The following is an 18,833-nucleotide window of genomic DNA, read 5'->3' as shown; positions in this document are numbered from 1 at the left end:
AAATAGGTTTAACAGTGACTTTCAAAAATCACCAAAAACTTCACAAGGTAAAATAAGAAGTGAGCCTTATATCTCTATAACCATAAAAAAGTCTAGTTTCGTTTAAAACAAACGGTGCTTGATTTAGAGTTATATGTTAAGAGTTATTAATGTTTGAATCAAAAAAGGTCAAAATGTCAAGGTAATAGACTGTCACATCTCATTAGTTAATATTTTAGCTGGAATGATAAGCAATTTGAAAGGAGTATGGGACTTGAATGTCATGGTTGTATATTTGTGATTATATGTTTGATGCTTTGTTTGCCCTTAGCCTTCAGGCTCTAACGTAACTAGAAGCCATAAGTGGCGCTTGGGATAACCCTACGGACACCCGAGATTATTTGACTAGCGGCTAGGAGTGGTGCGAGACTAACCGGATACCTGATTATTTGAGCAGTATGTGCAATCTAACAAGTTTGACAAGTTTGATATGCAAGCGATTTGGTTACGTTGATATAATGACTCATGATTTAATTATTCGATACTAATGTCATGTTTTTATGTATACATTTGATTTGATGCTTATATTTGTGAATTACTTGAAGTATGGTAGATTTGTTGTGTACAACTAAGCCTGTAAAGCTCAACCTTTGAATTGTCTTAATGTTTAGATTTGTAGACTTTTGTTCGTGTCCGAGGAACATCATCGACGAGAGACTCCTAGCATCAGGTATTCAAAGTACAGTACCTTATCTATTAGTGGGTATTGTATTCCTAAGGCTTTACTTGTATTTTTTTTGTAGGTTTGTAACTCATTTATCATTTTTGTTATTTTTACTATTTTAATATACGATGATATTGGAGCTCCACATATTTTGTATAACTACTTTTATTACTATTTTCAGTATAACTATGTATGGTATTTTCTGTTATATAAAATGTATTTCAATGTTTTAGAATTATTTGAAAATTTTGCTGGGTTACTCCGGTGACCTGATGTAGTGCCTTAGTATTCGATTACTCCATATTCAGGATTAGGGTGTTACATTTAGTGATATCAGAGTAAGGTTTAGTCGGTTCTGGGACCAGCTGGTCAGTTGTAGTAAGGTGTCGGTGAATACATGCCCCTAAGTTTAAGAGTGTACTCTTCTAAGATTGGAAGTCTGGTGAGGCTTTCTCTTTTCTGTTTCGTCTTTAGATTTAATATGCCCGACGATTCAAATCGAAGCCATGAGGCTAGGGAGGAGAGTCATGCTTCTCTGATGGATAATACGGGAGATGAGTTTGTCCCGAACATTGACGACTTTGACATTCTAATGGGTTCGGGCGTGTATGAGGCAACTTAGTTCTAGAATCTTAATTTTGCGCTGCATCGTATCCTTCGAGTGATTTCGAGGGTCCAGCGTACCCCACCTGCTTCGCCACTATCTATTGTTCCGCATGAGACTCCGATAGAGAGATTTCCCAGATGTAAGGCGGAGGACTTTTATGGCACCAGTGAGGATGACCTGATAATAGCTGGTCAGTGGTTAAGGGACACACTAAGAACTATGAGGCCGCTCCATTTTACCCATGAGGGTAACTTAGAGTGCATCATCTCATTGTTAAAGAGTGATGCATATGATTGGTAGGAGGCAGTCGAGATGGCTTTACAGCCAGAGCAGTCGACGTGGGATCAATTATTGTCCGAGTTCTGAGGGAAGTACATTGGTCAATCACATATGGATGACATGAGGATGCAGTTTTCACGACTAGTCCAGGGTAATCGATCGGTGTATGAGTATGAGAGGGACTTTTTACGATTGAGTCGCTTCACCCCTGAGTTAGTGGCTTCTGAGAGTCTTAGGTGTAGGAGATTCCGTGAGGGGCTGCATATTGATATTCACACTTATTTGGCAACAGACCCACCCAAGGTATTTTCAGAATTGGCACGGCAAGCTAAAGTTGTAGAGAGTGTTCTAAGGATGAGATTGAGCTCGTCAGACGAGTCTACTATCCAGAGTAAGAGGGCTTCTGATACTGCGAGTCCGTCTTAGATAGCAGCCAAGAGGATTCAGGATTTTAGAGGATTCAGGAGAGCTCCATCGACATAGTCTCAGAGATTAGGTCAAGGCTCAAGACCAGGGGCTTGTAGGAGACCATTGACTTCCTCGTCGCTAGTGAGTTCAGGAGGATCATTCAGGACCTTGACTTTTCTAGTTTGTAATTTTCGTGGCCAGAGACATTCTGAAGAGTGTTATCGGAGGATTAGATCCTATTTCTAGTGTGGGTCCACCGAGTATTTTGTTAGAGATTGCCTTAGAGCTAGCGGTGCTTCGCCTGTTTAGATTTGTAGAGTAGAGGTACAGTCGTATCTGATATTCGAGTTCCATCTATGCAGTGCTGTGAAAGCTCAAAAAAGACTGCAACGTCATTGATGTGATTACAAGTATTTTCACATTGTTCTCAATTCCCATTATTGCATTAATGGAATTCGGGTCTGCGCATTCATATATCTGCAGTGAGATCATCTAGATAGAGGTATTCCTGTTGAGGAGTTGGATGTTGGGGTTCGGGTATCCAGCTCGTTAGGACTTAATGTGTTGCTGGATAAGGTGTATCGGAGATGCCCAGTTGAGATTCAAGGTCAACTATTTCTGGCAGACTAGATGGAGTTTGATGTAATTTTGGACATGGATTGGTTGACCGAGCATGATGCAAGTTTAAGATGTAGAGTGAGGTAGCTTAAGCTCCGTGGTTGGACGGAACTAGAGTCCTAGTGACTAATGAGATTAGTGAATGCTCGTCTTATGTCATTTCTGCGACTGTAACTTGAAGGTTGATTAGTAGAGGCTGCGAAGCTTTCTTAACTTATGTGGTGGGTACAAGGGTCCAAAGTCTGGCATTGGAGGACCTACAGACTGTGAAGCAGTTTCTAAATGTTTTTCTTGAGGAGTTGCCAGAATTACCCCCAGACACAGAGTTAGAATTTAGGATCGAGGTGTTGCCTGGTACGACTCCGGTATCCATTTCCTTGTACCACATGGCACTAGTTGAGTTGAAAGAATTGAAGACTCAGTTGCTAGAGTTACTTGACCATAGATTTATATGCCCTAGTGTGTCACCATAGAGAACACTAGTGTTATTTGTTTGAAAGACGGATGGGTCGATGATATTGTGCATTGATTATCGTCAGCTAAATAAGGTGACTGTTAAAGAACAAATATCTATTTCTGAGGTCTGATGACCTGTTTGACTAGTTGAGAGGTGCTTGTTTGTTTTCCAAGATTGATTTGAGATTGAGGTATCATCAGTTGAAAGTTAAGGAGGGGGATAGCCCGAAAATAGCTTTTAGGACTAGATATGGTCATTATGAGTTCTTAGTGATGCCGTTTGGGCTCACAAATGCTCCTGCAGCCTTCATGGATTTAATGAACCTTATTTGTAGCCCTACTTAGAACAACTTGTAGTGGTTCTCACTGATGATAAATTGGTGTATTCTCGATCTGAGGATGAGCATGATCACCATCTCCGAGTTGTTCTTCAAACCCTTCGAGAGAGATGACTTTTTTCCAAATTTAGTAAGTGTAAATTTTGGCTTCCTGAGGTGGCCTTTTTGGGTCACATTGTCACGACGGATGGTATCCAAGTGGATATGTAAAAGATTCAGGCAGTGGTAGATTGAAAGACACTGTGTAATATTTCTGAAGTTTGTAATTTTTTAGGCCTCGCTGGGTATTATAGACGGTTTGTTAAAGTTTTTTCGATGATTGCTACTCCGTTGACCAAGCTGTTGCATAAAGGAGTTCCATTTGAGTGGAATGAGAAGCACCAACGGAGGTTTGATCAACTTAAGACAATTCTAACAGAGGCACCAGTTTTGACCCAGTCGGAGTTAGGTAAGGACTATGTAGTGTTCAGTGATGTGTCCTTGAATGGACTTGGTTGTGTTCTCATGCAGGATGGTAAGGTAGTTACTTATGCATCTAGACAGCTTAAGTCGCATGAGCGTAACTACCCTACCCATGATTTGGAGTTAGCAGCAGTGGTTTTTGAATTGAAAATTTGGAGGCACTATCTCTTTCGGGAGAAGTGTTATATCTATACCGATCACAAGAGTCTTAAGTATCTATTCATCCAAAAGGAGCAAAATTTGAGGCAACGTAGATGGATTGAGCTACTTAAGGACTGCGTCATTGACTACCATCCGGGTAAAGCTAATATGGTAGCAGATACATTGAGATGTAAATTAGTGGTAGCGTTGTGAGCGATGTTTGTGAATGTAACACCCCGTACCCGAGACCGTTGCCGGAGTCGGACACGAGGGGTTCACAGACTAAATTCGCTTACTATCGCAGTCCATTTTAAAAATTTCCAGACAGCTGGCTAACTGTGTCGCTGTCACCTTAAAAATCATATCTTGAGTTTCACAACTCGAAAATCAGTTTCATGATTTTTCCCTGAAACTAGACTCATATTTCCATCTACATATTTTTTTATAGAATTTTTGGTCGGGCCAATTAGTACAGTTTATTAGTTAAAGTCTCCCCTGTTACAGGGATCGACTACACTGACCTTTGTGCATTACGACTTGGATATCTCCCTGTACAGGGCTTCAATACTGATGTTGTTTGTTTCCATAGAAACTAGACTCAAAAAGGAATCTATGCATATATGGCATGACTTCTAATTATCTTTGGTTAATTTATAATGAATTTCCAAAGTCGGAATAGGGAATCCAGAAACTGTTCTGGCCCTGTCTCACGAGAACCTGAATATCTCTTAACATAATATCCATATGATCATTTCGTTACTTTCCTATGAAAATAGATTCATCAAGGTTCGTTTACATAATTTATTCACTATTTAATTCCATTCCTACTATTTTTAGTGATTTTTCACATCCACATCACTGCTGCTGTCAGCATCTGTTTTTTTTAAGGTAAACTTTACCTATTTCATGATCCTCCATGGATCAACTAGAGTTTGTCATACATATTCCAAAAGTGATCAAGAATAACCCTTCCCATGGCTAACCGTTACCAACATTTCCATACCTCTCGACGGACAACATACAAAACGATTATAATGCTATGATCAAAGTATATTTAAGCCATTTTCGCATGGCTATCCAAATTTACACAAAACCGAAGGGTACATGACCAACAACAAAAGGGTAGTCCTATACATGCCATTTTCAGAGTTCAACCAAAAGTGTACCAAAAGGGCTTTGATAGTGTGGGTGACTTCGACTTCAATAATCCCGAGTCCGATAGCTGACAAACCAAAATCTATAAAACAAAGATTCAAAGAACGGAGTAAGCATTTAATGCTTAGTAAATTTTAAGCAAGACAAAGTGTTCTCAATCACTATTATTGGTCATTCATTTCAACTGTTCGATGAAGTTAATCTAGAGCTTCATCTCGATCTATAATATCATTAAACGCAACACTTGGCTGCCACATATATACTTTCGAATAATAATGACCTAGATGGTCAAATATTTCCAAAGCACATTCTTCATCGATTTTCAACTTTCAATAATCCTTTCCACTTGTTCATAATCACATCCATACTTTTAAGTATTTCAACCTGACAAGTACTAAATTACCATAGGCACATAAAGAACCAACATATTCCTTATCACATATATGTAAGCTTACAAATCATAATCCTTACCTTGTACTGGCACATCTAGCTCAACCCAACCCATACTCAGATCATAAGGCTTTTGGGCAGAATATGCACTAATACATAAGAATATTTCATCGCATACTTTATTATACAAACATACCATTATCAATTAGATCATTCTCACATTTGGAGTTATAATATTAATCACATTTACCTACCTCTTTGATACTGATAATTCACCTCGAAATCACTCCACCGATGAGTAAGTAATACGTACCTGAACATATTGAATACATAATACTTATTTGATGGTAACTTAATGCAAATACTCAATATCAAAGTCTTACTTGAATCCTAGCATTTAGCCGTCGGGTCTTTAAAGCTCAGATATAGTACGAGCACGAAGCCTACGGACATTAGTCAGGATAATATTCTCGCATAAAGCCTGCGGGGTTTTAACCCGGATATAGTACTGACACAATTGCCCTTCGGGACTTATCACATTTATACACTTTCACATCCATCACGTTGGCCACTCGGCCCTGTCACATATATACACTTTCACATTCATCACATCGGCCATTAGGCCTTATCACATATATACACTTTCACATTCATCACATCAGCTATTAGGCCTTATCACATATATACACTTTCACATTCATCACATCGGCCATTAGGCCTTATCACATATATATACACTTTCACATTCATCACACTGGCCATTCGACCTTATCACATATATACACTTTCACATTCATCAGATCGGCCATTAGGCCTTATCACATATATATACACTTTCACATTCATCACATTGGCCATTCGGCCTTATCACATATATACACTTTCACATTCATCACATCGGCTATTAGGCCTTATCACATATATACACTTTCACATTCATCACATCGGCCATTAGGCCTTATCACATATATATACACTTTCACATTTATTCAAATATACTTCACATACCACATATACTATCATGTACAGACTTGGTCTTGGCCGAATCTACATCCATCACTTTCCAATGAATAATTCAATTTTACGCCATACTATCATTTCATGTTCGAATACTGATAAGCTTACAATATCACGATTTAGAATTCAAGTATGGGTTTAATCAATAGCTTATGAGCAACTAAAACAAGTTTTATCCATGTTTACAACAAAATCACATATTCACTACGAGCTATTTTCCTGAGCAATGGTCACTAAATTATTTATAACCGGAGCTACAAAACTCCAAATCACTTGCCGTTAAAATTTCGTTGAATATAGACTCGTATATCTTCCATCCATAAAATTTCCAGAATTTTAGGTTTGGCCAATCAATACCAGATTTTTCTTAAAGTTTCCCCTGTTTCACTGTTTGACTAATCTGACCACTCCTCACTACGAATCAAATTTATCATTTTACAGAATTCAAAATGTGTTGTATTTGATTTCATTTGAAACTAGACTCATTAAGGAGTCTAAGAATATAAATTTTATCTTATAACCATTTTTTTACAATTTATAATGATTTTCTAAAAACAGAACAGGGGTTTTCGGAGTCATTTTGACACTGTCCCACACAACTTTAAATATCTCTTTATAGGAAATTTCTTTGCTTCCACGGTCTCTTTTATAAGAAACTAGACTAAATAAGCTTTGATTACATATTTTATTCAGCCTATAATTCCACACCAACAATTTATAGTGATTTTCTAAAATCACGTTACTGTTGCTGTCCAAAGCAAATTATTACAATTTGCTCTTAAATTTCCAAGTCCAAACACATATGAACTTACCATTTGAGTTTAAGACATATCATGGCCACATCATATCTTATTAAATCAACTCATTATGTCCTATTATGATTGAATTTACTCAACGTTTAATCACTTAAAACTTACCTCGGAAGTGGTCGACGACTAGATATCCACGGCTATTCGTTTACTTTCTCTTTATCCAAAATTGCCCCTCTATGCTCTTGAGCTTAATTAACAAAATTTAAACTATTTTAATCACCTTGTTATATCATTAAAAACAACAAGGTAAATCTTCTCAATGAAACTCATACATAAGGCAACACCTCGATACATCTGCACACATTCGGTATTTCATAAAAACCATCCCAAATACATTTACCTAGGTATCACCATGTCGCCTTATATACATATACTAGTTATGTGGTCAATTTTTCCGATGACCTATGCATATAACTAATTACACCTTTAATAATATTCACAAAGCCGATTATCCACATGACTACCTTAGCATATTATTAGTTAGCTTCTTATCCAAATTTGCCATAAAGAAAATTAACTCATATCCCCTCAAGTGCATAAGCAATTGCATCCAAAGGACACTTTAAATGCATGTTATGAAGGTAACCGAATGCACATATATTTATACCAAGGCATCATATACTTCAAACCAACTATCAAGGCATAAAGCCAAACCTTCAAAATCAATTATCAATACACGTTCAAACATGCCCTCCTACAAATATACAAGTTCTCCCTTGGTTAAACTAAATCATGCTTTAAGGTTTAATGTTCATCTTTAACACAATTACCACACTTCAAACTAAATTTTCAGCTTCATATATCCTACACCAGATTTTTTTTTTCCATGCTCAATTTCCATGGCCGAATGAAATTATGCCCTAATTCATGAACTTAAACAACATTGGCCAACTTTCCAAGCTCATTTGAGCCATCAAGCACATTTAGTTTGTTCATACTCAACTAGAATCAATTATCCTCCCAAAATCATCAAACATACAAAATATACCCCATTAAGCTCATGACCGATTGCTACATGCTTCATGAACACAAAAATTTTCACATGGGTCTTGTTGCAAGCTTCAAAACCAACCAAAATTCACAACTTTTCAAAGAAAATAACATGAACCTTACCTTATTTGAAGCCTTCTTTTGCCGAATGCCCTAAGCTCAAAGGTTTCTATTTTCTTTCTCAACTCACGGCAAGAAGAAAAAGAAAATGGCCTTGTTATTTTCACCTCAAACATGTTTTTTCATTTATTTCATTAACTTTTATTATATTCTTTCTCCCATAACACACTAACACAACATGTTTCCAACATGTTTCACCCCATAACATTTTGTCCACTCTCATGCTCATGGCCGACCACTACTAATTAGGGGGGAAATTGACATGCAAGTCCACCCTTTTTATTTCATGCACTAATAGATCCTTATGTTTTGACCTATCACATTTCAAAAGTGTCACACATAAGTCCTATTGACTAAATTCACATGCAATTTACTAAATCAAAGCTTAAAACTTTCACACATTCGTATTCACATATAATAGTCATAAAATATGACGGCTAATTATTTTTATGACTCGATTTTGTGGTCCCGAAACCACTTTTTGACTAGGGTCAAATTAGGGGTGTCACAGTGAATTTGAGCTTGTTAGAGCATGGTGGTTTATTAGCTGAGCTTCAGGTTGAACCGATGTTGGTGCTAGAGGAAAGAGGCACATAAGTCTGATGATAGTTTGGTTGCCAGAGCAGATAGGGTGAGGCAAGGAGAAACATCAGGCTTCGAATTACAAGATGCTGATATATTGTATTTTAGAGGCCAACTTTATGTTCCAACATGTGAACTGAGGGATAAGATCGTTCGTGAGGCACATAGCAGCCCGTTTGCTATGCACCTAGGTAGTAACAAGATGTATTAGGAGCTTTGTCCATTTTATTGGTGGCCAAGGGTGGAGAGAGATATGTGTCAGAGTTTGTGACTCGATGTTTAGCTTGTCAGCAAGTGAAGGTAGGGCATCAAGTTCCTTCAGGTCTTCTTCAGCCTATCTAGATTTCGTACGGGAAATGGGATAGAGTTATTATGGATTTTTTGACTAGGTTACCTATGTCTCGGTCCAGACACGATGCGATTTGGATAATCATGGATAGATTGATGAAGACTGCAATTTCCTACCAATGTGGATGGACTTTACTCTCGAGAAGTTGGCCAAATTGTATATTAGTGAGATAGTGAGGCTTCACGGGTTACCGGATTTGATTATTTTAGACAGAGATCCGTGTTTCACTTCAAGATTTTGGAGAGCCCTTCATGAGGCGTTGGGTACCCGCCTGCACTTCAGTACAGCTTTTCATCTGCATACTAATGGTCAGTGAGAGTGAGTCATTCAAATTCTCAATGATACGCTTCATTGTTGTATCATTGAGTTTCAGGGAGGTTAGGAGGAGCACCTTCCATTGGTCGAGTTTGCATACAACAATAGTTATCAGTCTAACATTTAGATGGCTCCTTTTGAGGCATTATGTAGTCGTAAGTGCAGGACTCTTTTGTGTTGGACAGAACTTAAAGGGAGGAAGATTGTTGGTCAGAAGTTAGTCAGGGAGACTGAGGATAAGGTTCAGACGATCCAGGATAATCTGAGAGTAGCTTTCGATCGTCAGAAGTCATATGCAGATTTGAAGCGTAAAGAGATAAAGTTTGCAGTGGGCGACAAGCTCTTCCTTAAGTTTTCACCTTGGAGGAAAGTTTTACGCTTCGGACACAAAGGGAAATTGAGTCCCAGGTTCATTGGACGTTATGAAGATCTAGAGAGAGTTGGACCAGTGGCATATCGATTAGCCTTGCCACCAGAGTTAGAGTGTATTCATAATGTGTTCCATGTGTCCATGCTTAGGAGGTATCATTCTGATCCTTCCCATATCTTTCCGTTTGAGCAGATTGAAGTGAGCCCAGACTTGTCATATGAATAAGAAACGATTTAGATTTTGACCCAAAATATTAAAGAACTTAGGAACAAGAAGATCCCCTTAGTGAAGATCTTGTGGAGGAATCACAGAGTTGAGGAGGCGACATGGGAGCCAGAGGAGTCCATGAAATTACAGTATCCACACCTTTTTTATTTAGGTAAATTTCGAGAACAAAATTTCTTTTAAAGAGGGGAGAGTTGTAATAGCCCCAAATTCTCGAGGCAACGTTCGAGTGTTGACCTGGGTTGGTGATGGATAAATTTATTTCGGGATTGGGTTTTGTTGGAATTAATTTGGGTGAACTTTGGACCTTTTTATAAGAAATTAAGGATGTTGGGAAGCTTGTGTGAAGTAGGGGGAAGATGGATGTCCAATATGGTGATTTTACCATTTTTGAATAAAAGTCTTCTCCCAATTAATGAGAAAAGATGGTTTGGTAGATTGAGGTATGGGATAAAGTGGATTTGTCCCTATTTTCCCTATATTATAATCACCGTATTGTTTTTTTTTCTTTTTACATTTCTTCATTTTCTTTTTGTTCTTTTCTCAATCTATTTTTCCTTAGCAAGTTATGTAAAGGGAGAGAGATTTGAGTGAGTTCTCACCATTTTTTTCATCCTGCAAATCTCAAAAAAATTAAAGGTCTTGATCTAATTTTTTTAAAAGATCCATGAAAGAAAAAAAATATCTATGTTCATCAAGGATGAAGGTGGAGGTTTTTGGGTGTTTGGAATGGTTTGAGTTTGAGGAAGTCTCTACCCATCTTCTCATATTTTATTTATTTATTTATTTAAAGTATGTATTTTTACATCCTATCGACTCTTATTTTTTTGTGGGAAATCTTGTATGTTACATGGTTATTAGTTAAAGAGGGTGGTGAATCTTCTAAAGCTAAGGGTAAAGGCAAAGTGGTGGAGACCTAGGCAAGAAACTTTGTTGGTGTTCTTCCATTAAGGTGGTACCCAGTAACTCTCCTATACTTCTTGAGAAGTTATAAATATGATGCTTGTGTGATAATTCATGCATGTTATATGTCTTTGGGTGGAAATCTTTTTTGGATGATTTAAAATGAAGCTAAAAACTTAGTTGTGAAATCTGCTAGAAACAAATTATTATATGAATAGTAAGTTTGAAAATTCACCATAAATTCTTTAAAAATAATTAACAAGTGATCTATACATCGTTGTAACCGTGAGTCAGTATAGTTTTGTTTAGAACAAATGGAGATTGATTTCAATTTGTATTTTAAAAGATATAAATTTTTGAGTGTTGAAAGTTCATAAAAATCTAGCAGCAGAATTCTTATAAAACAGGTTTAGCATTGACTTTGAAAAATCACCAAAATTTTCACAAGATAAAATAAGAAGTGAGCCTTATATCTCTATAACCGTACAAAAGTCTAGTTTTGTTTAAAACAAACGGTTCTTGATTTAGAGTTATATATTAAGAGTTATTAATGTTTGAATGAAAAAAGGTCAAAATGTCAAGGTAGCAGACTGTCACATCTTATTAGTTATTATTTTAGCTGGAATGATAAGCAAGTTGAAACGAGTTTGAGACTCAAACGTCATGGTTGTATTTTTGTGATTATATGTTTGATTCTTTCTTTCTGCTCAGCCTTCGGGCTCTAACCTAACTAGCGGCCATGAGTGGCGCTCGGGATAACCCTACGGACACCCGAGATTATTTGACTAGTGGCCATGAGTGACGCGGGACTATTCGGATACCCGATTACTTGAGCAGTATGTGCAATCTAACAAGTTTGATATGCAAGCGATTTGGTTATGTTGATATAATGACTCATGATTTAATTATTTGATACTCATGTCATGTTTCTATGTATACATTTTATTTGCATGCTTATATTTATGAATTACTTGAAGTATGGTAGATTTCTTGTGTACCACTGAGCTTGTAAAGCTCAACCTTTGAATTGTCTTACTGTTCAAATTTGTAGACTTTTGTTCATGTCCGAGGAACATCATCGACGAGAGACTCCTAGCATCACATATTCAGAGTACAGTACCTTATATATTAGTGTGCATTGTATTCCTAAGGCCTTACTTGTATTTTTTTAAGTCTGTAACTCGTTTATCATTTTTGTTTTTTTTTTGACTATTTTGATATACAATGATATTGGAGCTCAACATATTTTGTATAACTACTTTTATTACTATTTTTAGTATAACTATGTATGGTATTTTCTCTTATATAAAATGTATTTCAATGTTTTAAAATTATTTGGAAATTTTGCTAGGTTACTCCGGTGACCTGATGTAGTGCCTTAGTATCTGAGTACTCCATATTCGGGATTAGGGTGTTACAAAGGTGGTGTGTAGAAACAATCCTTGTACTCAACTTGGAAAAGTGCCATTTCATGGTACGAGAATGTATTGTTTTGAGGCACCGAATAATGAAAGAAAGGGTCGAGGTAGACAAAGCAAAGGTAGATGTCATTGAGAAACTCCTACCTCCAATATCTGTAAAGGGTGTTAAGAGATTTTTGGGACATGCAATATTCTATCGAAGATTTATCAAAGACTTCGCCAAAATTACTAAACCTTTATGCAAATTATTGTAGAAGGATACAACATTCAACCTTGATGAAGAATGTTTGAGAGCTTTTAATAACTTAAAGAATCAACTAGTTTCGGCACCCATTATTGTCACACTAGATTGGGAATTTCCATTTGAATTAATGTGTGACGCAAGTGACTTCTTGATAGGAGCTGTGATGGGCCAACGAAGGAACAAAATTTTTCACCCCATTTACTACTCAAACCGAACTCTGACAAGAGCTCAATTGAATTATACGGTAATAGAGAAAGAGTTACTTACTATTGTATTTACTTTTGAAAAGTTTCGATCTTATCTTGTAGGTACCAAAGTGACTAACTATACGGATCATTCGACAATTAAATATTGACTTTCCAAGAAAGATGCCAAGCCAAGATTGATCCAATGGGTACTTTTACTTCAAGAGTTCGATATAGAAATTCAAGATTGAAAGGGGTAGAAAACCAAGTAGCAGATCACTTATCCAAATTGGAGCCATAAGAAGGAGCTTCTTCTCTTGTACCCATCCAGGAGATATTCCAGGACGAGTACATACTTAAGGTAAATCACGTCTAACACCCTTTGGTTTGCTGATTTTGCTAACTATTAACTTGTGGTTTGATGCCGCTTGATAAGATGTATCAACAAAGGAAAAAGTTTCTTCACGATGTGAAGTACTATTTCTTGGAAGAGCCATACTTGTTCAAAAAGTGTGTAGATCAAATGATCAAGAGATGCGTGGAAAAAAATGAGGTAAATAAGATTTTATATCACTGTCACACAGCTCCAAGTGGGGGACACTTCAGAGGTTCACGTACTGTGGCCAAAGTATTGCAAGCCTGATTCTTTTGGCCAACTCTATTGAAAGATGCGCACGCCTAAGTAAAGAGTTGTAATCGAATAAAAATGAGATGCCCCGGGCAAACATTATCGAGGTAGAATTATTTAGGGTATTGACTTTCTTGGTCCTTTCCTGTAACATCCCAAAAATCGGCTTAGAAAAGACCGCATTTTGGAACCAAGAGGTCAGCCTTCAATTTGTGCGTAAAGTTCTAGGTTCAAATCTTATTTCTAGAAATTTTGTCATTTTGCTTAAACCCTTACCCTTGAACGTTTGACTTATAAGTTAAATTTAGTCAGTTGATGTCAACAATAAGCCTAGTGGTTCAATGGTTAAGCTTTTGTATAATCTTTTGTCTGGTGTTTGAATCCTGACGGAAAAATAGGGAATGTTTTATTTTTGAATTTCGTTAAAAGGTAGTTAGTTTCAGTTGGTTATCTAAAACCTTCTAGAAACCTCCAACGTTATTATTTTCTTTTTGTTCTTTATTTTTCTGCAACAATTTTTGTCACTTTGTTTGCGTTCTTCTGTTTCTGCATTTTGGTTCCTTATTTTCAAGTGATTGTTCTTTTTGTTATGTTACATTACATCGATTCTGTATGGGGTCTAAATTCTCTTTCTAGTTAATTCGCTTACCGATAAGCATGATTTAAAGTTTTGGTGTCGAAAGTTCTTCGACATAACTGTGATTTTGGAATGTTAGTTTTTAGCAATTTGACTGCGAATTAATCATTTTGTAGGGAAATTTCTTTTTTTTTAGGGACAAGAATTCATCCTTGTTGCTCCTACATTGATTCCGTATTAGGTGGGTGTCAAAACCCCTCTTTTTTGTATTTTTAGTTATCGAAAAATGGGACTGTCAAAGCCACACGGCCAAGGACATGGGCGTGTGCCCAGGCCGTGTGAGCCATACGGGCAAGGATATGGTCGTGTGCCCAGGCCGTATAACTCAATGTTTACACTTTAGAACCACACAGCCAGGGACATAGGCGTGTGCCCAGGCTATGTGAGCCATATTGGTAAGCACATATGCATGTGGTCAGGCTATGTGAGCCACACAGACAAGGACATAGGCGTGTGTTCAGGCTATGTAACTCACTGTTTGTGAATTAGGACCATATGGAGAAGTGACACGGGCATGTGCTAGGCTGTGTGGGGCACACGGGCAAGCACACAGGCATGTGCTCGACTGTGTGGAGTCACACGGGCCAATTATCAGGCTGTGTAAAACCACACGAGCGTGGGAAGCAATATTTGGAATTTTTCTCTGAGGCCATAAGTGTCGTTCAAAACGAGCGTAGGCCTACTGTAGGGTCCGTACAATCTAAATTGGGCTATATAACTTGATATCTGATGATCAGATGATGAACAACTTGTGATCTGTACGTATATCTGTTATGTTTGAACCTAAGTGAGTAGGATCCGTCAGAATGTAATGTGCCATTGTCTATGTGTGCGAACTATCAAGTATGATCTGTATTCTGTTAAGTTTGTTGGTACGCCCATACATTGCTCTGTTGATGAAGAATATGCGATATTTTAACATGTTAGACTGATTGTTATTGGTTCTTTTTTATAACCGTGCACGTGACTTCATGACAAATCTGGTATGATCTGTTATGGTTAGAAAAGTCTGTTTTACAAAACATGGATTCTCATGGTTACTGATTCTGTTATTGAAAGATAGCATGTCTTACATGCTCATTACTCTGATTCTTCATATGCATGCCATGACACAATGCATGAGACTTGGGTTGATGTTAAAGGATGAAGATTTTGTACTAGAAATTAATTATCTACGTAATTAGTGGCTTGACCACATATATTTGATTGGCAGTTTAACTGCATATTGATAAGTCATCGTTGTCGAGTAACCCGAGATGACTTTATTGGTGTGTTTTGGATGGATTTGTTCGGGGGAGAACTCTATTTTGGTGTGTAATGGAGTTTGGGAAGACTGTTTATGATAAATCTACATTCTGATCTGTTTGAAAAATACTACATTTGCATAAACATACATGCTCAGTTCAGTTCAGTTCAGTTCTGCTCTGCTCTGTACCATTTGGTTTTGTTTTGCTCTATTATGTTTTGCTTTGTTCTGTTGTACTACCTTTGATTAAATCTCTGTGAGACTCTAGATTTATCCGTACTAGTTATACAACTGCTCTTAAGTTCTTTGCGTTACTATGATTTATGTAGTATTCTCTGTGTATTTTTATTGAGTCTGGTTATACGCGGTGATTGGTAACTCAACCTTTGTCTTACCTTCATCTGTTCAGGAAGACATCGAATTGAGGATTGGACGACGTACGAGAGCTCGGATTATTTTTCACTGTAATAACTGTTATTTGATCTTTTGGGTTTGTAAATGGTCTTTGGATTTGCCTTGCTTTCCTTTTGATAATCTCGTCCATATCAGTCAATTTCTAACACGAAACTCTAAAATCACCTAAACTGATAAAAACGAATTTCTGGATTTCAAAGTTAAAATTCTAAAAAGAAATCAGTTTTCAATGCGTTGCTGTAACTCGTCCAAGTTTGGCTTAAACTTTTAGGCCGGGTTTGGGATGTTACATTTCCCTCTTTTTGGTCACAAGCATATATTGTAGCAGTAGGCTACGTATCTAAATGGGTTGATGTCGACGCATATCCGAGGAATGATGCTAAGGTTTTAATGAAGTTTTTGCATAAACATGTGTTCATAAGGTGTAACATCTCTAACCCATCTCTATTACTGGATTAGGATTACGGAGTATTATAGGACAATTCAAAACATTTAACTTCAAATAGAAACGATTATTTAGTTTAAACACTAACATTCAATTGCACATTTCATTTATAGCATAAGTGTACTTACGGGCCTTAAACTGAGCCTATGGGCCCTAAAAATAGTTTGAAAACATTTAGGGACTAATTTGAAACAAAACAAAAAAATGTAGAGAAATTGAATTTTTTTTTGAAACAGGGGTCACACGACCGTGTGACAAAGCCCAAGCCGTGTGACATAGACTAAGTCATGAGGCACGAAGACATGATCGTGTGGGAAATTGTGTATAATTTGAAGTATGGGACATACGACCGTGTCCTAACCCGTGTGTCCGTCCGTGTGGGTATTGAATTAGGTTCACACGACCGTGTTGCGGGTTGTGCGCCAGACCGTATGTGCATTCGAAGTCAGGTCACACAGCCGTATCGCCAGGCCATGTAACTCTCTATGACCGTGTGGTTCATCCTGCACTTAAAATTTAAATGACACACGATCGTGTGTGGCAGACGGTCATGTGACAACCCATGTCCTAGGTCGTGTGCTTCCCAAATGACCCCTAAAGCAAGGCAATTCAACCTTAATTACTTGGGAATCAAACCAAACCATTTACACACACATTCATATGGTTAAAACACATTAAAACACACATAAAACATACCAAATCATTCATCCTATGCGCCTAACCAATATGCCATCAATTGGTACCATAAATTTTATACAAATGCAATGAACCACTCACCTAAAATACAATCATCACTTATAAGTTATTTAATCAACAGCTTTGTCCCAAACCAAATACCACCACATACCAAAGGCAAATCAAACATGACCGAAGGCAAATCAAACATGATCATTATTACCTTAACTACCAATTTAGCTATTCCATAATTCAAGCATTATAAAAGATACCAACCAAAACAATGTTTAAAGACAAGTACACAAAACATTACCATACAAAATAAGATCAACATGAGACATAATTTATCACTTCACATCCACATAAGCTTAAATACAAATTCGACTAACAAGTTAACTTTGACAACTTCAAATCCTATATATATGCCACGAACCAAAATGTTAAAACAAAAGCTATCAAAAAGAGTCTGGATAGTGTGAGCTCTGAAGTTTATCTGCCTGACCAGTTTCACAAAATGTTAACTACAGAAAATAAAACAAAACAAAACCAAAACAAGTAAGCTTATGAAGCTTAGTAAGTCCATAAACAAAATCCAATTAAACTAACATTAATTTATAATTGACTACTAATTGAACTTAATATATTAAAACCCTAACAACCATTCCCAAAAATCACATATCGTTAGTACCAAACATCCAATTATATAACTCATAATTCACAATGGCTCAAACCAAAGAAATTCATACTTTCATGTATAAATACATGATATCCCAATAAACATAAGTACAAAACAATGAATAATTTAACATTAAACATATAATTTCATAGCCCATTGAACTATAACAAATTGACTCAGATACTCGGGTTTTCCCCAAAACACACCAAAAAGCATCGAAATGCTAACAAAGGCACTGAAGTGCAAACAAAGGTACCGAAGTGCAATCCCTTACAAGCGCGCGTATAAACCCTATTGGCTTGCGAATTGTATCCTAATCGTTTACCATGTTCAACCGGGCAATTTAACTAATTTCACAAAATTAATCATTCAAAGGCACTTCCATATTTTTGTACACATTTCATATATTCATTCTAAGATTTCATAGTTTATAATCACAACCATTTCTCAAATAAAAACGCATTCAACTTATACTCATTCGTAACCGACACAACTAATATTTACATGTCAAATATTCTACAACAATTCAACTTAACTAACTCAAAAAACATCAATTAAGATGTATATATAGATATACAAATTCATTTATTTATATAATGAACTTACCAAAATACAATAGCTATCCACACGCAACGACAGCTACTCGACAACTTTTACTTTTCCACATTTATCGACTGATTGATCCGTTTCTTGATCTAAATATAATAATTTTATTTCAAATAACCAATTCAATAACATCATGTAATTAAATTTATATTTTAGTCCCTTCAATCACATTTTATACTTTTACCCTAAACTTTTACTTTTTATACAATTTAGGCCCTAAATGCATAATTCCAAATTTACCAAATTTTTATAAATTCCCATCCTAGCCGAATTTCTTCCTATACTGGTACAGCCCATAATTATTCAAAATTCATAAGAATTCCATGTAAGTTTTATTATTTTATCAAATTAGTCCTTTTAACTAAAAACTAACAAATAATTCTTTGCAAAATAATCCTAAACCACAACCAATATTA

General features: G+C 36.6%; 1 protein-coding gene across 1 annotated transcript; it reads left to right on the top strand.

The window, feature by feature from the left end:
• The first annotated feature begins 9,545 nt into the window (after positions 1–9,545).
• Positions 9,546–10,337, top strand: LOC121214523 (uncharacterized). The gene is made up of 3 exons (XM_041088294.1): positions 9,546–9,735; positions 9,928–10,150; positions 10,262–10,337. The coding sequence occupies exons 1-3, from the start codon at positions 9,546–9,548 to the stop codon at positions 10,335–10,337; spliced, it is 489 nt and encodes a 162-aa protein (XP_040944228.1).
• The last annotated feature ends 8,496 nt before the right edge of the window (positions 10,338–18,833 follow it).

Source organism: Gossypium hirsutum, chromosome D02 (genome assembly GCF_007990345.1).
Source record: "Gossypium hirsutum isolate 1008001.06 chromosome D02, Gossypium_hirsutum_v2.1, whole genome shotgun sequence".
Lineage (NCBI taxonomy): Eukaryota > Viridiplantae > Streptophyta > Magnoliopsida > Malvales > Malvaceae > Gossypium > Gossypium hirsutum.
Note: the sequence above shows the minus strand (reverse complement) of the source record. Positions and strands in the feature narration are given on the sequence as shown.

Coding starts and splice junctions, on each gene's coding strand:
- LOC121214523 (XM_041088294.1), top strand. CDS start 9,546: ATGTGGATGGACTTTACTCTCGAGAAGTTGGCCAAATTGTATATTAGT. Junction 9,736..9,927: donor TTTTCATCTGCATACTAATG/GTCAGTGAGAGT, acceptor TGTGTTGGACAG/AACTTAAAGGGAGGAAGATT. Junction 10,151..10,261: donor AAAGGGAAATTGAGTCCCAG/GTTCATTGGACG, acceptor GTCCATGCTTAG/GAGGTATCATTCTGATCCTT.